The following is a 16,955-nucleotide window of genomic DNA, read 5'->3' on the forward strand; positions in this document are numbered from 1 at the left end:
ATATACTCTGCTCTGGTGGCATAATGGTTATGTATTGGGCTACTAACCTCAAGGTCAGCAGAGTGGACCACCAGCAAACTCTAAGGGAGAAAGATGACGCTTTCTACTCCCGTAAAGAGTTAACAGTCTCGAAAGCTCACAGGAGCAGTTTCGCCATGTCCTGTAGGGTCACTGAGTCAGAATTGGCCCTGTGGTGGTGAGTTTGGTTTTGGGAGGAATTATAAGCTAAGAAAAAGCCTAGACCTTCATATAAATGTACACAGAGAAAGGCACATTCACAGTTACAAGGGTGGGCAGAGGGTGGGTAAAAGGACCATTCAATGCTTGCAGGACACTGAGCTTTTGCTAAGAATGATGGGAAAGTCTAGGGATGGCTAAGGGTGATGGTTGGAAACAAGATGCACATAGTTAAATGCCGCTGAACTGTACATGGATGATTGTCAAAATGCCAAATGTTTTATTTGTATATTGACCACAATAAGGAAAAAGGGAACTCCAAATATACAAGATTCTGATGTGTGCTAGGTTTGGGGCTAGGTTTTATATCCAACTTATGAGAATCTTATTTTCATAAAAAAATCGGCTAGTTGGTGTTTGTTCTAACCTGCACCTTATTTCATGTAGGATAAGCAATCATGTTATGTTGATTTAGCTCTTCCCAGAATTGTACATATTTTTTCAAATGATCACATTATCATCATCTTCCTCAGTTTTGCCATAAATTAAAATAAACAGAGCTAAATGCCTGACTTCTCGACCAAGGATGGCAGTGGGAGCCCACTCTGAAGTACCTTGGGAGTGGCAAGGCTTGTTTTGCCTTTAAAGTGAATTTCCCATTCACTGCCATTCTGGAGGGAAGAATCAAACCATGGCACCTTGCGTCTGCTCTCTCGACTGTCTCTCTTCTCTGCGCTCTTCTTCCAAAACCTGGCGGGAGCGATTTCTGCCACGAGGAGGTCAACTCAGCAAGAGCGTCTACTTTTGCAGAGTGCAGCCGAGGATTAGAGACTCCATCAAGCCAATGCCTTTAGTGTCTACCCGCCTTTCCAGCTGAAAGCTCTTGGAGATGGCTCCACAAGATGGGCTGAGACACAGCCAAGTGGCTCTCTGTATCATTTACTCTCTAACTCACGGAGCATTAGGTCACCCCTAGGAAATTCCAAGTCAAAACCCAGTCATTTCATAGGGCGCTGGGAAACGTCCATGCTGTGGCAGGTACTGTGAGTGGAGATGCTGGCTGCCTTTGCTGTGCACTCGCTTTACAAGGCCATGGGGATGAAGTACTTTGGACATTTTATCAGAAGAGACCAGTCCCCGGAGGAAGTAGAGGGGCAGTGAAAGAGAGAAGGAATGTCGCCTTACGACAGAGGGACACAGTGGCTGCAAGGCTGGGCTCACAGAGCAGGACAATTAGGAGGCTGGTGCAGGGCCTGGCCATGCTTTGCTCGGCTGTACATAGAGCCGCTGGGCGCGGGGACCGATTGGACAGCACCTCACAACAGTAACACTAAACTATTAGGGTCCCTGGGTGGGCCAAAGAGCCTTGGTAGTGCAGTGGATGTAGCACTGGGTTCCTAACCAAAGGGTCAGTAGTCTAATTCCACTAGTTGTTCTGCAGGAGAAAGACAAGGCAGGTGGTTTGGGTCCATACAGATTTAAAGCCTCAGAAACCTCATGGGGGCAGTTCTAGTCCATTCTATAGGGCAGTGGTTCTTAACCTTCCTAATGCCGTGACCCTTTAATACAGTTCCTCATGTGGTGGTGACCCCCAACCATAACATTATTTTCGTTACTATTTCATAACTGTAATTTTGCCACTGTTATTAATTGTAATATAAATCTCTGATAAGTGGGATGTATTTTCATTGTTAAAAATTGAACATAATGAGAGCATAGTGATTCATCACAAAACAATATGTAATTATATATTATGAAATATTTATTTCTGATGACAAATAAATGAAATGTCTTGAAGTATGGTGTAGCATGGGTAACAGTCTTCATGCCAGGTACTAGTATGTGGGTGTATCTGCATGTGGGCGACCCACCTGGAGATGGATAGAGGAGCGGTATTTCGGTTCCTAAGACCGTCGGAAATATGTTTTTACCAATGGTTTTAGGCAACTCCTGTGAAAGGGTCGTTCCACCCACAGGTTGAGAACCGCTGCTGCTATAGGGTCTCCATGAGTGGCAGTGGTTTGTGGGTGGGGTGAACAGTTAAGCTAACGTCCAGCTGACAGGCTGGCAGTTTGAACCCACCCCGAGGTATCTTAGGAGACAGGTCTGGCGATCTGCTTCAGCAAGGCCTCCAGCAGCACTCGGCTACATGCCTGGCTTCCCTGCATGTTAGCATGACTTGATGGCAAATAACACCAATACGAACATTGAGATCTTATTGGCTTTCCATCTGGTCAACTTGGTGTATGCTTTCCTGAAGGGGAAACAAAGTGACCAGCCATGGTTGTCTGCCCAGGAAAGGGCATTAAACATGGTGGAGGTAGCCTCTCTGTTGTCCCCGGAGATGAAACTCATCTTTGAAAGCAGGCTACATCTCTCAAAGCACATCAAAAGACGTCCCCGAGTCAAAGCTATACTTCGTGTGATCGCTGGTTGACACCCGTCTAGCATTTTCCCTCTGTCTCACCTCGCAGGGGCTTTCAGTGCGCCTGGCTGCTCTCAACAGAGAATGTTCTGATAATAGATACGTGTGGGAGACCCTCTGGATCAAACAAAACACTGTCCTTCTCCCTGCATTTCAGACCAATTACTATCATTGCTCTATCAAGATGTCTGCCCAACTATTAGGCCCATTACCTTTGACTTTCTCTTTGAGTTACTGTCCAGACAAGAGAAAACCTGTGGGGAGAATCGCTATTCCCAACTCTGACAGCCGAAGGAGGTAATGGCCTGGGGTAAGGCGATTCACTACACCACGATGTCTGTGTCTATGTGGAGACAGGAAGGTGGGGGTGAAGGTCATTGTCTCCATACCCCAGCCCTCAGAAAGCTCAATGTTCAGGGGGAAAGGGATTTATTTGGCTGAGACCCACAGCAATCACGTAGTCTAGAACATAAACTCCCTGCCACTGAGTTGATGTCAACTGAGAGCAACCTTATAGGACAGGGTAGTACTGCCCCTGTGAGTTTCCAAGACTGTGACTGTTTATGGGCATAGAAAGCCCTGTCTTTCGGAGTGGCTGGTAGTTTCAAACTGCTGGTCTTGTGGATGGCAGCCTAACTCGTGAGCACCCTATCACCAGAGCTCCCTGGTTAAGAGCAGAGGCTCTGGAAAGTTTGCATCTGAGTCCACCTCTTACTAGCTGTGTGTGAACTTAGGAGAGTTGTTCAGCTTCTCACAGTCTTGCCTTCTCAACCAGAAGGTGGAGAAGGTAGGCACATGACTACTCCATGCACCAGTGCGCCCAAAGGGCATGTAATACATGGGCTACAATTCAGTGGATGCTAGCTCATCGCCACCCTCGATAAGGTTTTTGAGAGTCAATCTTTACGGTAGTAGACACTCTCATCTTTTTCTGTTGGCTTTGAATTGCCGACCTTTTGGTAAGTAGTCCAATGCCGCGTCAGATATGCCTCCAGGGCTCTTTAATACAACAGGTGGTGTGTGGGAAGTGCCTTTGCCTGTGTAACTGTGCTGCTGTTATTCTCAACCATTCACTACTTCCTGTACCAGGAATCAAACCGTTTCCCCCCAGTCAATCGTTTGCTGGCCAACCTCACATGTGGGTTCCATGGATTTTTTAAGGGGTGATGGCTTAAAAGCTAATCACCTGGCTATTCTAAGGTCCCTCCGGGTAGATTCGAACCTCCTGCCTTCTGGTTGAGCACATTAACTGTTCTCACTACCAGGAACGCCTGAATCCTTTCAGACTGCAAGTAAGCCAGTTGCTCTGTGTGGTGTGTGCTGAACTGTATGTGTCAGGCTTTTAGAGTTTAAATTCAGGATATAATCTCTTAGAAGGTTCTGGATAGTTTTAACCACAACATCTCACACGAGTATGGAATGAATTTCTAGCTTCTTCCCTTTATGAGCTAGTCTCTACATTTTTAAAGTACCATCACCCTCCCTTCCCCACTGTACATAACTCGATCTGGAAAATATTCTGTGGATGACTTCTCAAATGACTTTCCTCATAAAACTTTATAGCATGGGTTAGCATGAGGGTTGGCAAACTTTCTTTAAAGGGACAGACAGTAAATATTTTAGGCTTTACAGACCATACTGTCTCTGTCTCCGCTGCTCAATTCTGCCACATAGGGCCAAAGCTGCTATAGGACAATACATAAATGGATGGGCGTGGCTGTGAGCCCATGGGCTGCAGTGTGCCAACTCCTGTTTTAAAGCACTTGGCTAGCTCTGATCTGGCCAATCTTTCCTTAGCAGAGAGAATATGGGTTGCCTTCATCCCAGTGGTCCATACCCAAACCAATCTGCTTTTCTGCCATTCTGAAGTTGTGGTTGCTCTTGTAGACCAGCTCATGTGTCTTTCAAGATTCAGGGAGCCTTCAGGGAACTACATTTGGCCAATAGTAAAGCTCTTAACTGTAGTTAATAGAAAAAGCATTATGTAAAATGTGCTCTTAAAAATAATTGGCGATCACTTAGTCCCTAGTAACTCTAAGCATCAGGCAAGGAATCAAATGCCATATTGCACTGGACACATCTGCTGCATACGATCTAGTTATAAAAGTGTCGCAGAGCAAGGACGTCAATTGGAGGACTAAGGTGTGCCTGAGCCAAGCCAGGTCTTTCCAATCACCTCCTATGCAGTGGACACTTGGCAATAGGTAGACCCACAAAGAATGGATGAATCTGAATTTGGTTTGGGCCAAGAATAAGGGGAGAACCACGGACTGCCAGAAGGACAAACAGATCTGTCTGTTTGTACTCGGAAGGAGTACAGCCCGCACGCTCTTTAGGGAGAATATAGTTAGGCTCTCCAGTACTTTGGAGACGTTATCAGGAAGGATTAGTCCCTGGAGCGTCAGTCTCCAGGAGACAGATTGACATCGTGGCAGCAACAAAAGGCCCACTCTTAGAAATGACTGTGAGGATGGCCCAGGAACAAGCACGGCTTCATTCTGTTGCCCGTGAGGTTGCTGTCAGTTGGAACTGCCTGATGGCACCTAACGAGCATGTGTGAGACATATTGTATACATGCAATCACACCACCTTTCACTCTCTGGAGCTGACTCTCTCCTCATCTCTCAGATGATGAGAAGGAGACTCTGGGAGGCTAAGTTGCTTAGTTACTAAAACCAAACCAACCCCAGGGCTATTGAGTTGGTTCCGACTCATAGTGACCCTACAGACCAGACCAGAATAGAGCTGTCCTTTTGGGTTTTCACAGTTGGGAAATTTTTATGGAAGCAGACTGACTTAACTTTTTCTCACAGAGCAGCTATGGGTTTGAACTGCTGACCTTGTGGTTAGGAGCCCAACATGTAACCCACGATGCTACCAGGACTCCTAAGTGACTCGTAAGGTGGAAAGGAAAGCTGATACCTAGTTCTGGATCTACTTGGGTTTTCCTCATCAATTGACTCATCTATACTTCTCCACTGGGACTCTCTGAGATCCATGGCTGAAAGACGTGGTGTGGAAGGCAGCATGGATTAGCCTAGAAGACTGTGGGACTGCGAGCGAGGCGTTTAGCTTTCTAGACCTCAGTTTATTCTTCTGTGAAACAGGCCTGAGCACATGACAGTACGAATCCAGAATCAGTTAGCCTCAGAAAGAAGAGTACCAACCTCAGAAGATTGAAATCATCTCAATGAAAATATGTGCAGCTTATTTGGTGGCTAAAACTCCCAAGATTTGCTTTAGAAAATGTGTGAAATCTGTTCTGGTGTTTAGCTCTTTGAAAGGTTTGTTCACCTGTATCAGGGAGCCGTGGTGGTGCTGTTGGGTTAAGTGTGGGGCTGCTGACCACGAGTTTGGCAGTTCAAACCCACCAGTCACTTGGTAGGAGAGGATGAAGCTGTCTGCTCCCGTAAAGATATACAAAGCATCAGACACCCTAAATCAGTTTGCTCTGAGTCAGAATTGACTCAATGGCAGGCAGTGGGTTTTGTAGGGTTTGCTGCATGTACACAAAAGACTTGTGGATCACACCTTAGCCTTTTCCTGGCGAGCTCATAAAAAGCAGGGCTACAGCAGGTCCTCGTAGGGCCGCAAGGAGTTGGAATCGACTTGATGGCGGTGAGTGTGCTTTGTGTGGGTGTGAGACTATGTCCTTAGTGATTACAGATGTTAGCTCATGGAAGCCTACAACAACCCTATGAAATGAATTCTAGTGTTGGTGATATTGTACTATAAAGAGCCCAAGGCTTATCAAAGGCCAGGGATTTGCAGAGGCTGTGTGTAGTATGACTGAAGTTCTAAGGCATGACTCAACCCTCTGCAGAGGCAGAGGCTCTCTTGTGGTTAGGCAGAAGCCCCATTTAACCAGAGCTAATTTCTGGTGTGGCTGTGGCAGTGACATAATCTCCTGTCAACTTGCGAAGGAGTGAAGGCTAGCCTGTCAATCAGGTCACAGTTTGATGACCTCATTTTGGAGAAGCCATGGAGATAAATACCTGACTAGAAGCCAGATACAGACAGTCTCCCTGTGAGACATTCCTGTTGACAAGCCACATGGAGCTACGCTGATAGAGCCAGAGCCCTGGAGCTGGAGGAGCCACCTAGAGACCCACGCCAGCGCTGAGATGCTTCCACCACCACTAGATCCACAAGACTTTTCACCCACTGGCCTGTGATCTTCCTGTATTTTGTCATTGTATGTGCTGTAGGAGTCTGAAGAGGAACATGCAGTCTGGTATCAGACATATGGGCTAATATTGGACTTGATCTGGACTGGGCTGGGATGTTCCCTTAATATACAATTACCCTTTCATATAAGAATGTCTCTTATGCACACATGAAGGTCTATGAATTTGTTTCTCCAGTCTACCTGGACTAACACAGCAGCCTCCTTGGAGGGTGCACGTAGTGAGAGCTCAGTTACTAACTGGAGGATTGGTGGTTTTAATCTACGCAGAGGCATCTCAGAAGAAAGCCTAATGATCTTCAAAAACATCAGTCATGAAAACCTCCCTCTGAGGCACATGGGGCCGTTGTGAGCGATAGTCAAGTCCATGGCAACCGGACGACCCTGTGAGGCCTGAATGAGAAACTCTGGCTTGGTCTCCTACTTAGTAGAAACTACGTTGGAAGACATGTTTTCTAATGAGTCCCTGGGTCTTTCTACCATTCCCCGCATGGCATACTGCCTCAGGCACCGCAAACCTACCTAAGACCACGGTGTTGAAGGAAACCATCTCCTTGTCTTTGCCGTCGTTGTAGAAGGCCAGGTGCCACAGGCCCACATCCAGGTACTGCACAAACACAGCTTCGTTCTGAACCAGGGTCTGGATGCTCCGGCGCTCCCGGGGTGACTCGACCACACTCCACTTCTCCTTCCCGTCCAGGCGCTCCATGAAGTCATACTAGGGCGGGAGAGAGAGAGCCGTGTCTGAGACAAGATCCCCTGCCTCCCCCTTCCCTTGTCGCTCTGGATGTAGCTGAGAAATAACTCTTCATCATTGCGTCATGAGCTCCTCCAGTCAAATAACCAACCTAAAAATGTCAACACTGGAACAACAGCTACTGTTTATGAAGTTTGCAAGTAGTGCCACGGGCATAATTGTTATCGGTCATAGTCCCGCTTTGCAATTCTAAAGTTCACAAAATTTAAAATCCAAAGTTATTTTTTGGGGGTAGTGGTGGTTGATTTGTAAGTCTGCAGCACACTCATGTGTGTCTAAAGCTGACCTGGCCTGTGATCCTAGTCCGTCTCGCAGAGTGTGCTTATTTAGTCATTTGGTTGCAGAAATATTAATGTGCTTGGTCATTGGTTGCTACCTTACCAGGCACAGATTTTTTATAAACAACATCCCTAATTTTGAATTCTGAAAGACATCTGGGTAACCCAGGGTTTCTGATAAGGGATTTGGACCTGTGTTACTATCATTTAAGGATCATTTACCATGGTCAGTGGTAGAGTGGAGTAGCTACGATTTAGGGATGTGGAGTCTGATGGCCTGGCCTCTGTAAGTTGGACTAGTCAGTGCATTGGTTTTCTAAACCTGGGGAAAGAGTGGTTGGGAGGCATAAGAGCATACTTAGAACACTGCCTAGCATGCAACAAATGCAAAAATACATGTTAGTTATTATTATGATCATTATGATTTCATTCATTTCCTGAAAGAAAATCTATAAGATATGTATATTTTTATGAATACGTAGACTGAGGGTCCAGAAAGTCAAGCAATGTGTCCAAAGTCACACAGCTCTGAAGTGGTCAAGGCCCATCCAGGTACAATGCTCATGACCCCTGAGTCCTTGACCTCAGAGAAAACAACAATTAAATGTTAAATTCAGTGGACTTTAACTTCAGTGGAATAAGGCGTAAAGCTGGAAGCACTCAGTGAGCGATGGAGTGGCCAATGAAGGCTAGCTGACTCAGGGCTAGAGAAGCAAGCCTGATTCGGGAGAGGCCTGCTCTAGAGAACAGGCAAGTGGGAGCTACGGAGAGAGAGGCCTTGAACAATGACTGATGTAATGAAGAAAATTGTTTTTCTTGTAAATGATTTCACGGTGGCAAAATATATGTAACAATACGTCTTCTACTTTAACATTGGCAAGTGAACAATCCAGTCCCGATCATGGCACACATAAAACGAGGCCCACAACCCTCACCACTAACCATTTCCCAAAGTTTTGCTGCGCCAGGAACAGAAACCTCGTACTTTTTAAAGAAGTAATTCGCCATTTTTTCACCCCCCTAAAACCCCTGGTAACCTCTAACTGCTGCTCTCTGCACTGGCCTCTTCTGGATAGCTCCATAAACGGTATCTACAAGAGTTGCCCGTTTGTGGCTGGCATTTCCCTCAGGATGAAGTTCTCAAGGTTCAATCACAGGGTAGCTAGTATCAGAATATCACTTCTCTTCATGGCTCAGTAGGAGTCCACTGCCTGTATGCCTCATGTTTGTTCACTGGCTTGTTCCTACCTCTTGGCTCTTACGAACAATGCTGCAGTCAACGCGGGGCCACACGTACTTGTGCTTGTCCCTGCGCTCACTTCTTTGAGGTGTGTACCTCGGGTAATTTTTGAGGACCTTCCAAACTGTTCCACGTTATACATTCCTATCAGTAATGCCCCAAACCAAAAAAGCCCCCAGCTCCCTGGCATCCAGTCGATGCCGACTCATAGCGACCTTGCAGGACAGGGTAGAACTGCCCCTGTGAGTGTGAGACTGGAACTCTTTATGAGAGTAGAAAGCCCAGTCTGTCTCCTGCGGAGAAACCTCCTGGTGATTTCGAACTGAGACACTTGTGGATCACAGCTCAACTCATAGCCACTAGGCCACCAGGGCTCCTGCCCAGCAATGTATATAGCTTTCAATTTCTCCACATTCCCTGCCCAAACTTGCTGTTCGCTTTAAGTTGGTATCTTATAGTGGTTTTGATTTGCATTTAGCATTGAGCATTGTTTCATATGCTTATTGGCCATTTGAATAACTTCTTCAGAAAAATGCCTCAGTAAGTCCTGCTGCCCATTTTGAAAATTTTGGTTATCTTTTTGTTGTTCAGTAGTAGGAGCTGTTTTTATATTCTGGATCAAATCCTTATTAGATACCCAGACCAAACTCACTACCATTGAATCAACTATGGTCCATGGGACCCTATAGGGCAAGGTAGAAGTGGCCCCGGGCTTCTGAGGATGTCAATCTTGATGGGAGCAGACAGTCTCATCTTTCTCCCGCAGAGCAACTGGTGGTGTCTAACTGCTGACCTGCTTGTTAATACTACACCACCAGGGTTCCTCTAACTAGATATTTGGTTTCAAAGGGTTCCTCCCATCCTGTAGTTTTCCTCTCCAACTTTAACATTGATGAAATCTACTTTACCTATTTTTACTTTGTTGCTTATTCTTATGATGTTCTACTTAAGAGTTCGTTTTGTCTAAAACTAGATCTTAAAACTATCCTTTTATGTTTATTTCTAGGTCTCTTATGGTTCTAGAAAGAGATGCTTTGAGGAATTAATTTGCAGGGAAGATAGGAGATGTACTTTTGAGGTGAAAATGATAAGAAGCAGGAAGACTAGTTAGGAAGTGGGAGGGGACGAAGGTCTTGGGTACAACCATGGATGAAGGGGCATGGGGACTGCTTTGAGGACCATTTTAAAGGAGGAGAGGCCAGTACTTGGAGATGTGCTGGACAGAGAGGATGGTGGAGAGGCAGGAGAACCTCAGTGTTCCTCATTGGTTGACCATTAACTTGGCAACTCCTGAGGAAAAGTGGACTAATCTTAAGAACGCTTTCTATAACACGCTCTAGAAAAGCCATTTACACTGAGACTTCCAGAGAACACTCCGAGTGTCGTATGAGAGTCACCCCTGGGAATCAAGTTCTCTCTCTTCTTCCCCCATAAGAGGCTTTCCTGGGTTACAAACCTAAAAACCAACAAGCCCCAGCCTTGTAGCCATCCTAGAGGAAAGAGCGGAGCTGCTGCACAGGGTTTCTTAGTTGTAAACCTTTATGGAAGCAGTTTGCCTGCTCTTTCTCCCTGGGAGTCGCTGGTGAGTTTGCGCTGCTGGCCTTTCAGCTAGCAGCTGAGCACTTTAATCCCTGTGCCACCGGGGCTCTTCTTCAGAGTCACAGATGCCAACTATCGCCCCCGTTACAAACTTTGTAAAATGAAACTCTTCTCACATGTCATCCCTCTGATCATCACGGACAGTCTCCCCTCGTCTAACATGTTATTCCTGAGAACAGAAGACGTGACGCGGTGAGACACTGAGGCTCCGCCACCGGACGAACCTGGGTTTGGATTCCAATTCTGTCATTTAGTCCTGTGGGACTTCCAGGAATCCCCTTTGCCCTCTCTCTGGTTGGGATCCGGGGGAGACTAGCCCTTAGCTTTTGGGTCTGTTCGGGATGACATGAGCTAACATTTAGGCAGTGCCTGGAAGATCATGGCCACGTCATTAAATGCCGTGCCACCACGACTCACCTTCCAACACGTCATTGGTCACAGAGAGGAGACACCATGGTCCTAGCTCTTCCCTCGGGAGGGCTCCCATGACTTGGGAAGTGGGCTCCCCGCTCCCCGGGTCTCAGGAAAGGAGCGTTTATTTCCCTTTAGCTTCCCTCTACCCCACATCCCTTTGGCCACAGCTGTCTGTAAAGGTAAAATAAATGACTTAAAGTGATATGACAAACCGAGGCAGCTTTTGGAGACCTTTGTAACCAAAGCATTTGTTCCGTTGGAACCTCGCCAAATGTCCAACAGCAAAGACCCAATGTCTACAAATTGCTGTCAGCCAGAGGAATGAATGTAATGTCCTTGGTGCCGAGGTGAGAAGAATAGACTTGATTTGGGGGCCAAGCTATCACCCCCTGGAGAAAACGTTGGGGGAAGGCGACGGCTGGAACAGGGCCATTGCTCACGACTAATACGGGCATCAGTCCTCTCTCGCTGAACTGGCTGACCATCCAAAGGACATAAAAATGGCTTCGGAGTACTGGCAATGCCTGCTGCTCAGCCAATCAAATTATCCTGTGAAAGGGCATTTATCAGAGGAGGGAAAAGACATCTATTTTGGCTGGCTCCTCAGAGTCCCTGTCTAGAAGAGCAGAGGTCAGTTTTCATTTAAGGAGAATCTACTAGCCAGGAGACCTCAAATAGGACATTGGGACATGTGGGTGTGATGGGATATGGAATCTGATGTGTCTCAACACTAGATCCCTTTCCTGAGCTTTATTTTCTTCATGGTGTACTTATCACCTGCTCCAAACTCCAACCCCACTGCCATCCAGCTGATTTTGATTTATAGTGTCCCGACAGGACAAAGCAGAACTGCCTCTGTGGGTTTCTGAGACTGTAAATCTTCACACGAGTAGAAAGACCCCTCTTTCTCCCTGTGGCTGGTGATTTCGAACCACTGACCGTGGGGGTAGCAGCTGAATGCATAGCCTACTACTCCACAAGTGCTCTGGGACCACCTCCTCAGAGGATAGGATTTTTGTTTTAGGTGTTTATTGTCTGCTTCCCCAGAAGAATATTAACTACGGAAGGACAGGGATGCCATCTGCATTTTGGAGTGGTGCAGACTATAGATTTCAGTGCTAGATCCTCGTTATTTAAAGTCTCTGTGCCTCGGATCCCTGATCTTTCACATGGGGATGGTGGACAGGACCTATATCACAAGGTGTTGTGCAGATCCACTGCGTCACAAATGTAAAGTGCTCCCTTAGCCTAGTATGGTCAGCATGCTCCGGGAATGTCAGCCAACATCCTTGTGTCACCTGAAGCAGAACCGGGCTGAGCATATTGGCTGTATCAGATGATGAAGTCCTGAGTTGGTGAATGGGTTGCATTTCTTTTCCATACAGAAGCGCAGTTGATATGAGGAGCTCTGGTGTTGCAGTGTGTTAAGCATTGGGCTGCTAACCGGAAGTTGGGTGGTTTGAATCCATCAGCGGCTGAGGCAGAAAGATGAGGCCGACTGCTTCAGTGAGGTCTTGCAGCCTCAGCACCTCTGTGGGGCAGTTGGGCTCTGTCCTGCTGAGTAACTATGAGTTGGAATGGAGTCAGACACAGTGGAGAAAGTGGGATGTTTGCAAGATCATGGCCCTAACAATCATCGCCATCACTCACTTACCTTGCAATGTGCTTCCTTGAATGGGGGGGCAGGGGTTGGGGGTGGGATGGCCAGCAGGCCTGGAATTAGGCAGCACCAGGGCCAACATGCTGACAGGTTCACATGTAACACAGAGCGTGAGGAAGGGTCTGGAGGAGGCCATCTTTCCCTGACTCAGTGCTACTGTGTAGGGCACACCTCTTTCCCTGGGACTTCCTTCCCTTCCCCCTCGGAGGCAGTGGCTGACTCTCCTCTGTGGCAGACTGCTGGACACTGCCCACGGCAGTTCTTTCTCTGTCTCAGCCTCGCTGCAGCGAGGTGGCAGCCTGTGATGGGGTTCTGGTGGGTGGAGTGTAACTGGGGGTGGGTCAGGCTTCTAGACACGGCCCTAAAGTACCCGGTGCAACCTGCCAGCGCTCCCCTCCATCCCCTTTGCTGCTGAACAGAGCTAGCCCACTCTCAGAGCCCAGGTGGGGCAGTCACAGCAGGAGTGGCCCAATTCCCTGCTCAGCCTTTGGGGAGGAGCCTGAACTGCGGCATGAGCAAGCCAAGGGTGTGTGTTCAATCGAGGCATGGGGTAGTGAGTCCTATTGGCCACCTTAGCACTAGCTAGGCTAGCCAGTATTCATCTTCCTCCATCGATCTCTCGACCTCCTTTCTCTCTTTCTTCCTTCAAAGTCGTAACCATTTGCAGCCTGTTTTCCATTCCTTATGGGCAGAAGGAGGATGGCCTGGCCAGGCAGGCAGTGTCTTCTGTTGGTCACGTTCTGACATACTGCTATGTGCAGGGGGTCTGTCCATCCAGGGTGCCTGGGACCAGCCCAGTTGACACCTGTTGCTCCTCCCCTTTGGAATACACATGTTGCCATGTGCCAAGCAGGATTCTAGGACTTTAGTTTCCAGAAAGCAGGCATTGGCTGGCAGAAGCAGGTGAGCCCACAATGGAAAGGCTGGCTCTTTGAAAGCACCCAGAGGCAGGAGGGAGGGCGGCCTGGTGAGCTGTTTCTGACAGGTTACAGCCTTAACCCTCCTGTGGAGCACAGGTCGACTCTGATGGACGGAGGAGGGGTCCCTGTGGGCCAGAGTCCCCCTGTGGCAACTGTTTTGTGTTTGTTTGTTCATTGTTTTTATTCGGGGGAAGGGCTAGAGGCACAAGGCAGGTAAGCCCAGCCAGGCGTGGAGCCTGCCATGCAGGGCTGCGTGCCCAGGAGCCCAGGAAGGTGCCCGTTTGCAGAGAGGCCATCTGGTTCAGGGGAGGCTCCGCTCTCTAGGATTCCTAGACTGCAGTCTGCCCAGCTTGCTTGGCAGACTGGCTGACATTAGAAGGAGGTCATTTCCAAGAGCCCAGGCCCTGGCCAGAGTCCCCCTTTCACGTACCAACACTGGGGATGGCGACCTCCTCCAGCTCCAGACCAGCGACACCTGTCTCCTTTGTCCCAGGATGCCCATCACTATTGACCCCAGACACAGGGATGCTCAGAGGACCGGGCTGTGACCAGACTGTCTCTCCACAGCCACTCCACCCCAAGGGTGTTAGCACGCTCACCCAAAGCAGCCCTCCTCAAAGTGCTCCCTCTCCCCGTTGGCCTTCTAGAGACTTCCCACGTTGGCATGAGATGTGTGGGCTGTGCCTGATTCATCAGTCGTACCCCACAGTGGCATGGAAACGCCACTTCTGTGAGCAAAGAAATAAACCACAGCAAATATTTGACTGATCCAATTATAAAGCTCCCTACTTCTTGGCAGAGGCCGCAGAGGAATGGTAATTACAATAACTTAGTGGGCTTCCAGCGGAGCCCAGACCATGGAGCAGGACATGCCTGTCACGATCTCAGATGGTGGGGCATCTACCTGGAGACACCTGGCCACACACCTGCCAAAGAAGGCAAGGTTAAAGACGGACTGGTTGCCCTTTGGGAAGGCACTGTTACTGGGCCCTGGACCCTGGGAAAGGGGGAAAGGGCTTTATTGCTCTTTGGAACGAGGGTCGATGGGGACTGGAAAAGCAATAAAAGCTGACATTTCCCACCGCTCCAGCGCTCTGCCCTGGCAGGGTCCCCGTCTCCCTGAGTCTGATGTGGATTCCACCTCAGATGGCAGGGCACGCGCAGCAGTTGGTGGGATTGCAGGGAAGCCGCCTGTGTGCGCCAGGGCTGCTTGAAGCCACCTGTGTGCGCCAGGGCTGCTTGAAGCCACATGACCACAGGGGCTCTGGCTGCAGCGGTGACAGCAGGCAGGGCTTAGCTGCAGTCAGTCACTTGTGTGTGTGTGTGGGGGGGTGTCCTTCATCTCTCTCTGCCTCCAGCCAGGCCAGTGGCAAAGAGTGCATGGCCGGTTCCTCATTACAGCCCAGCCGCGGGCCTCTTCTGTCTTTCAAAAGGGGGAGGTGCAAAGGGAAGTGGGAGGGTCACAAGGCCTGCAGCCTTCCAGCAGAGGCCCTGGGCATGGCCTCATCTTTTCCAGGTTCCACGTCCAGTGTCTGAGGGGCCACTTGGTGAGGGGCCTGACTGGTACAGGGGTGGGTGTGCCCCAAGCCGAGCACGGATGGGCAGTGAGAACAAGTCCCTGTGCCAACCCACCAAGCTCTGCCCCAAAGCAAGGATCCAGGGGAGAGATGACAGAGGGCCACTCACTACTCGAACCCAAACCCACCACCCGGAGTCCATTCTGACTCAGAAGAGACAGAGGAGCAGGGCTGCTGAGACGATACATCTCTACAGACGCAGGTAGCCTCATCTTACTCCTCGGAGTGTAGTGGTTTTGAACCTCTGACCTGATGCTTAACCCACTTGCCCAAACCAAAACCCGTTGCTCTGAACTAGTTCTGACTCATCGTCACCCAATGCAGCTTCAAGACTACACATCTTTCGGGGAGCAGACAGCCTCATCTTTCTCATAGTTCATGGGTTTGAACCACTGACCTGACGGCTATCAGCCCAGTGCATAACCCACAACACCAGTTCCTTGTAGTGCAGAGTGGGGAGAATACATTGACATGGTGGGACTTTTCACCTGGCTCTTTCCTCGCACGCCTTCTTCCGTGGTGGCAAACGTCACGCTCATTATATGAGGAAGAAAGACCCGGCAAGCTATTTAAGAAATGCAGCCAGTTCTAACCCTGTGGGTGGCCACGATCCAGGGCTGGCCAGATGGCAGCCAACAATAGCCACAACCCAGGGCGATGCAGACAGATACCACCTGATCTCACCTTTCAGGATTTTCTATTATTTTTGAATAATAAGAGCCTTTTGACTGGTTGGCAGTGGCTTTGATGGTTTGGTGACTGGAGATGAAGATAAACAGACTATGGTGCAGGACAGTTTCCCTTCCCCCTCCTACAGAGCCTAAAAGTGTTGTTCTTAAGTCTCAGAAGCGTACGTTTTGTTGGAGGTCTCTGTTACCCGGGGGAGGGGAGGGGCCTGGAGGGGGGAAACGGGAACAGAGTAGACAAGGCACCACAACTCAAGGGTCATGATCGCCAGCACAGCGAATAGACGGACAACCCAGCAGTGCTTCTCCTCTGCTGCGGACACCGCAGGTGGCGGGCCCTAACAGCTGCAGGGGATCTTAACCTTTAGCAAGGAGGCCAGGCCAGAGCAAGACAACCTTGGTCTGGATGCATTTCCTGACAGGTGGGTTTTCCTGGGACTTCCTGGAGGGGCACCAGCCATAGAGGGCAATGTCAGAGAGCTCAGCCTTGCCCACTGCTGCAGCCCTTTGGCATATGACCCTGGGTGCTGTTGAGTTGATTCCAACTCATGGTGATGCCATGCGTGCAGAGTAGAACAGCTCTCTCCCTCTCTCTCTCTCTCATCTATCCACCTATCTAATACAAACCCCACATAGGGCTGCTAGTAGTTGGAATCCACTCCAAGGCAGTGGGTTTGGGATGTCGGGTTTCCCTACTCAGAGCCCATCATGGAGAGGAAGGATTCTGGGCAGGGAAATCATCTATTCACACCAAGCCATAACCTACGCCTCAGAACAGAGACCTCAACAGCCTGTGAAAGACCAAACCCAACCCATCGCATTGAGTTGGTTCTGACTGACAGAGACCCTATGGACCATGGCTGGGATCTTTTGGAAGCAGGTCACCAGGCCTTTCTTCTGATGAACCTCTGGAAGGTTCTCAGAGTTTTAAAATCTTATTGTTTATAAACAAAAGAGCTTTTGGACTGATGTACCACAGCACCTTGTTCCGACTGCCAACTTTTGGGTAGCAGTTGAGCACATAGCCAGTTGTGGC

General features: G+C 48.8%; 1 protein-coding gene across 1 annotated transcript in view; it reads right to left on the bottom strand.

Annotated features, from left to right (window-relative positions):
* The window catches only part of TENM2 (teneurin transmembrane protein 2), a 1,165,990-nt gene that overhangs the window by 216,534 nt on the left and 932,501 nt on the right, over nt 1–16,955 (bottom strand). The window contains exon 8 of the mRNA XM_045284698.1: nt 7,311–7,506. Coding sequence (XP_045140633.1) covers nt 7,311–7,506 — 196 coding nt within the window. The remainder of the gene's footprint in view (nt 1–7,310; nt 7,507–16,955) is intronic.

This window comes from Echinops telfairi, unplaced genomic scaffold (assembly GCF_000313985.2).
Source record: "Echinops telfairi isolate 266 unplaced genomic scaffold, ASM31398v2 ScPeMD7_7469;HRSCAF=8507_0, whole genome shotgun sequence".
NCBI lineage: Eukaryota > Metazoa > Chordata > Mammalia > Afrosoricida > Tenrecidae > Echinops > Echinops telfairi.